Source organism: Terrapene carolina, unplaced genomic scaffold, assembly GCF_002925995.2.
Source record: "Terrapene carolina triunguis isolate 2854851 unplaced genomic scaffold, T_m_triunguis-2.0 Scaffold580, whole genome shotgun sequence".
NCBI classification, from domain to species: domain Eukaryota; kingdom Metazoa; phylum Chordata; order Testudines; family Emydidae; genus Terrapene; species Terrapene triunguis.
The window spans coordinates 2084985-2090984 of NW_020664931.1; the positions used below are offsets into that span (position 1 = coordinate 2084985).

At 42.6% G+C, this 6000-nt stretch overlaps 1 protein-coding gene across 4 annotated transcripts in view; it reads left to right on the forward strand.

Moving 5' to 3' along the window:
• Positions 1 to 6000, forward strand: part of TENT4A (terminal nucleotidyltransferase 4A) — a 97151-nt gene that overhangs the window by 85091 nt on the left and 6060 nt on the right. For 3 of the 4 annotated variants that reach the window (XM_024200695.3, XM_024200696.3, XM_024200697.3), the window contains one exon: positions 2097 to 2261. In XM_024200695.3, the coding sequence (XP_024056463.1) occupies positions 2097 to 2261 (165 nt within the window). Of the gene's footprint in view, positions 1 to 2096; positions 2262 to 6000 lie in introns of those variants that run through there. The other variant, XM_024200698.2, reaches the window with a different exon arrangement.

Genomic DNA, 6000 nt, shown 5'->3' on the forward strand with positions numbered 1-6000 from the left:
CTTATTCTGTTCAACAGAAAGCATAGGTCATCACTCTTTAGGAGATGCTTCCTTCTTTCCTTGGATGAAGGGCCTGTTCTATGTATTCCTTCCAACACCACTAACTAACTGTAAGAGTGATGAACAAGATCAGACAGACCAAGGCCAGGGTTATCCTTATAGTATCAACCCGGCTGGGGCAAGCTTGGTATCTTTACCTGTTTCACCTGAGTGTCCATTCAGCATTCAAGCTTCCAACCATCCCAGGATGCAGGTTGTGTACCTCACCCCAACATAGGGGTCTTCCTGCCTCCACTCATGGCTCCTTGATGGTTCATGGGATTAGATTCTGCCTGCTTGGCAGGCTTACAACACATATTACTAAACAGTAGAAGGGAGTCAGCTCTAATTGCTTACTTTCAGAAATGGGAAAGGTTCAACCACTGATGTCGTCAGTGTCATCACCTTGTGCCTGAACAGTCTCCACTCTCAGATACCTTGGGTTATCTGCTGAACTTGATGAAATTCACAGTTATCAGTAAGCTCTAAGGTTCATCTGGCAGCAATATCAGCAATTAGTTCTCTTTTAGAGGGGTTTTCTATATCTGCTTATCTTGTGTCATCTAGATTTATTAAGGGTTTTGGGAACCTTTTCCCCCAGGTTGAGGATCTTACTCCAACTTGGGATTTCAATCTTGTACTTAAATGGGACTTCTAATTGAGCCTATGGCAACCTGCTCCTGGCTTCACTTATCTGTGATGATGGCCTTTCTAGTAGCTATTCTGTCTGGTCACGGGGTTGGGGTTTTGATGGCAGACTCCCCGTTTATGGTATTTTTCAAGGACAAGGTCTCCTTATGGCTGCACCCAAAATTCTTAGCTAAGGTGTTTTTAGATTTCCATCTTATCCAGTCTATTCATCTACTGGTATTTTCCCCTAAACCACATAAATGTCAGCATGAGACCTTTTCATAAATTAGATGTGAGACAGGCATTGGCCTTTTATCTGGATAGGACTCAACAATTTCAGAAATAAGCCTGATTGCTTGTCGCCATCACAGAAAGATCCAATGGGTCCACTATTTATTCAGAGATTTTTGAGGGCGATCTCTGGGTGTATTATTTTCTCGCTACAATGCAGCTGGTGTTTTACCTCCCCAAAGAATAATAGCACACTTCCACATCTTTGCTCAAAAACGTTCCAGTATCTAAGAGATGCAAAGTTGCTACATGACCCATAGTGCATACTTTTTCTAAAGCACTATACCTTGGTTCATGCTATCAGATCTTATGCAGCACTTGGTTCTGCTTACTCAATCTTGGATTTGATTCCGAAGCTCCCTTCTCCCTGTTAGGGTACTGCTTGGGAGCTACTTGAGGTGGAGCCACCCATAGGGAAGCTACTCGAAGAAGAGGAGCTTACTCCTTTTGTGCAGGAACTGTTGTTCTTTAAGATGTGTGTCCCTATGAGTGCTCCACTACCTGCCCTCCTTCCCTTCTGCTTTGAACTGTTCTTTGTTGAATATTCAGATAAAGAATCTGAAAGGGATTTGCCCATGCAACCACCTGTAGCCTCAGTGCGCAGCACGAGGTTGTATCGAGTATATGCACAGGCCAAACGGACACTGCTAGTGTAAAATCTCCAATCAAGGGCTTGAGATTCACAGGTATCTCGAAGAAAGACAGTTACTGTGTAAGGTGAGTAACCTCCATTTTCTGAGTGTGATGCAAGGCTTATTTCAGTGTCCGTTTGAGAAGGACTGCCTGAGTATTTTGGTTTTGTATTTAGCTAAAGGGACAACTCTCTCTTTTCAGGTTTTGTTTCTGTTAGTTTGACTTGTATAAAGTTCACTAGTAATGTGTCCAGAAACTATAATGTCCACACTTCTGCAAATTGAAAAGTAGAAACATAAAACCCTTTCGACACTGGAAACTTTAAGGGAAATTGTGAATGAATGCCAAGAAATGTTTGTTTAAATGCAAAATGTAGTTAGTAGTAATATTGGATAATTACATATAGTATGCCATAGTTTTTTAAATAGAATCTATGCATTGAGTTCCTGTATAGTGTATCCTAGCTGCTTCACTGACATATTTTTCACCCCTCTTTTACTTAGACAAGGTTTACTGTCCCTCCGCCTACCATCGCTGGTCCTCCACTTCCCTGCGGACAGGTTGACACTGAAGGGGCACCATCTCTGAAAACTGTTCACCACATGCCCTCTCCTGCTGTTCCCTCTGCATCCCCCAATCCTCTGCCAAGCTCCCACTTGTATCAGAAGGTATGCTTTTGTTTTACTTTAATTTTAATTTGATTCATGGATTCTTTCCTTAAACTATCCTCCCCTGTATCTGGTGTTGGTCATAGCATGTGTAAACAACTTTCCTGATGGTGAATTCTTCATATCTTAGCAAGAATGTAATAAATATTTTGCTTTTAATTAGACTATATAATTGATAACCCATACTGCAAGTGAGATCTGAGATCATAAAGTACATTATTTATAAAAAATAAAATGAGCTGTTTTTAGGTAGCCCATTCTGGTTAATACATAAACTGCAATCCAACCAGCCTTTTTCCTAACAGTCCTTTTTGATAAAGGTAGTTTAACATCTTAACCTTGCCAACAGAGGATATAAAGCTTAATCTAGTTTCCAAAGAAGCAGTTAGTGGTATAAATGTGGCTGGGGTATAAGAGTTCATCCTTCAGTTACCAAATACTTGAAGGATTTTGTGTAAGACTGCAAAGAACAACTGTAAATTTTGTAAATAGTTACCTCAATGTCTTCCAGTAATTCAGGTGTTCACGAGGCTATCCCCTCAAAAACCATCCGTAATTTCTCCTTGGGCCTTAATTATAAGGAAACCGTTCAGACAATAATCCTGAGACTACTTTTTGTACCTTTTTTTTTCTTTATGGAGAAGTTTGAGGGCAGTTGTCTGGATTCTATTGAGAGCTGAAGGATTTCCTGCAGTAATTTGCATTTACACTTTTTCACCTGTGACCAAGTACTATTAATAGCAGATACTCAAAGCTATATAGACTGACTAACCTGGGAATGTCTATACAGATGTTTGCTCGTGTTCTATGAGTCTTTTTGCAAAGAATGATTCCTGTGGAAAATGACTCCTTTATTTTTGGGGGGTTTCCCCCCCCCCCCCCCAATTCAGCAGTTTTCTCCCACTCAGTATAGCTTGGCCTCCATCTGTAGAGGAGCCCCAGGGTAGATTCTCAGCTCTTGTCAGTAGATAAGCTCCAGCAGCAGCAAAGGTTTACTGTTCCTGTACTCAAAAGAAACTTTGCCCTTGGAATGGAAGGCAGCTGCCGTTGGGGCAGATTTTCTTGGCACCAAAGCTTTCGTCTCATTTACTACCTCTTGGAAAAACCTTGGTGCACTTCCTCTTGTAACCAGGGGCATAACTGCTCCAGCTTTGCTACTTGTAGATTGAGGTCATGCCAAGGATTTAGCAAGGCAGCTTTATCTCCTGACATAGGCCTACCTCACTGTCAGGAACACAGTCATGGCTCCATAGCAAGTAATTGGCCGCCAAGTTAAAGAAGTATGGGCTGGATGAATGGACTGTAAGGTGGATAGAAAGCTGGCTAGATCGTCGGGCTCAACGGGTAGTGATCAATGGCTCCATGTCTAGTTGGCAGCCGGTTTCAAGCGGAGTGCCCCAAGGGTCGGTCCTGGGGCCGGTTTTGTTTAATATCTTTATTAATGATCTGGAGGATGGTGTGGACTGCACTCTCAGCAAGTTTGCAGATGACATTAAACTAGGAGGCGTGGTAGATACACTAGAGGGTAGGGATCGGATACAGAGGGACCTAGACAAATTAGAGGATTGGGCCAAAAAAAACCTGATGAGGTTCAACAAGGATAAGTGCAGAGTACTGCACTTAAGACGGAAGAATCCCATGCACTGCTACAGACTAGGGACCGAATGGCTAGGTAGCAGTTCTGCAGAAAAGGACCTAGGGATCACAGTGGACGAGAAGCTGGATATGAGTCAACAGTGTGCTCTTGTTGCCAAGAAGGCTAACGGCATTTTGGGCTGTATAAGTAGGGGCATTGCCAGCAGATCGAGGAACGTGATCGTTCCCCTTTATTTGACATTGGTGAGGCCTCATCTGGAATACTGTGTCCAGTTTTGGACCCCACACTACAAGAAGGATGTGGAAAAATTGGAAAGAGTCCAGCGGAGGGCAACAAAAATGATTAGGGGTCTGGAGCACATGACTTATGAAGAGAGGCTGAGGGAACTGGGATTGTTTAGTCTCCAGAAGAGAAGAATGAGGGGGGATTTGATAGCAGCCTTCGACTACCTGAAGGGGGGTTCCAAAGAGGATGGAGCTCTGATGTTCTCAGTGGTGGCAGATGACAGAACAAGCAGCAATGGTCTCAAGTTGCAGTGGGGGAGGTCCAGGTTGGATATTAGGAAACACTATTTCACTAGGAGGGTGGTGAAGCACTGGAATGCGTTACCTAGGGAGGTGGTGGAGTCTCCTTCCTTGGAGGTTTTTAAGGCCCGGCTTGACAAAGCCCTGGCTGGGATGATTTAGTTGGGAATTGGTCCTGCTTTGAGCAGGGGGTTGGACTAGATGACCTCTTGAGGTCCCTTCCAACCCTGATATTCTATGATTCTAATTATTCCACTTTGCTGGAAAACAGTTTGGAAGTGCAGTGGGGACAGCAGCAGAGTAGCCTCTGAACCAGCATTGCCTTTCTGATCCCCGATGGAATCTGCATCATAGCAAAAATCCTGCAAGCATGTTCAGATCAGGGGAGGAAAACTCCCTCAGTAGTCATCACAATGACAACTAAAACCCATATTCCCAGCTCCTGCACATTGCCCTTCTCTCACCAGGGCAAGATGCACATGCCTTCCATGTGCTCTTTCCTGAATCAACAGCTCACTGACTAGCTTTAATCTAATCATATGAGGAGATGGGAGGAACTTCATGCGACTGTGCTTGGATGTGAGCTAGGATTCCATGGTTTCCTTAAAGCCACAGGTCCCTACTAAATCTTAGACTCAAAGTACCCTAAAAGGAAGCAGGACTATTTAGAAAACTCTAACTCTCTTAATTTTTGCCATATTCACATTTGGCCTGCCGCAGTCTTTCCAAACACAATGACTTGAAAGGACGTTGCTAGTATGTCTTATGGTTGAGCCCAAGAAAGGAAAATGGGAGAGGAACTGATACCTTAAGCTTGATTCTGAAGTAATGAATTGAACTGTTTTTATAATCACAGACCAACAGCAGATTGATTTCTTCATATAGTTTATTCTGGCCTTGTCTGGCATCTGCCAGTGCTTCATTGTGCTAGTCACTCATACCATCAGCCCAGCAGTGATATTGCTGCTTTTTCCCTAGGATAGACGCTGGCAGAAAACATCAGGACTAACCAAATAAATAAAATAAAATGATTCTGCAACAGTTCAGTAGAGTCCGAAGCGGATGAGAAGAATTACTTTTACCAATCTCTTCCATTCTTAAGGCAGGTTTTAGTGGACATTGCCACTGATCTTTCTTTGGCTTCTCCCAAACAAGAGTTTTTATTTAAAAAAAAAAAAAAATCCTACAAAGGTACCAGAGAAGGTAGGTTTGAATTGGGGCCTATAATCTGGGTTAGGATTGAATACATGTAAAGTTGTTCTCTTCAAATGGTGTAGACATGAGTTAAATGTTTGTCAAGACTGTTTTGTGGGCTACTGTACCAAATATCACCTTTGAAAAGACCAAATACACTAGAGTTGAGGCCACACCTTTCCTTAAAGATTTTGGAAAAGCATGCAGTACTGTACAGTATTTAGTGTTTCCTTTACTTTCCCATACCTTGTCAGGACAATGTCTTTTCAGCCACCTTGTTCATGTGAATGCAGGGTTTCACTTTGACCTACGAAAGATTCTGAATTGATAGGTGGTCTTGTTGAATGCAAGGTGAATCTTCTGGTTTGGGATTCCCTAAATCAGAAGAAATTAATCATTTTTTAAACTCTGATTCTGAGTTTCT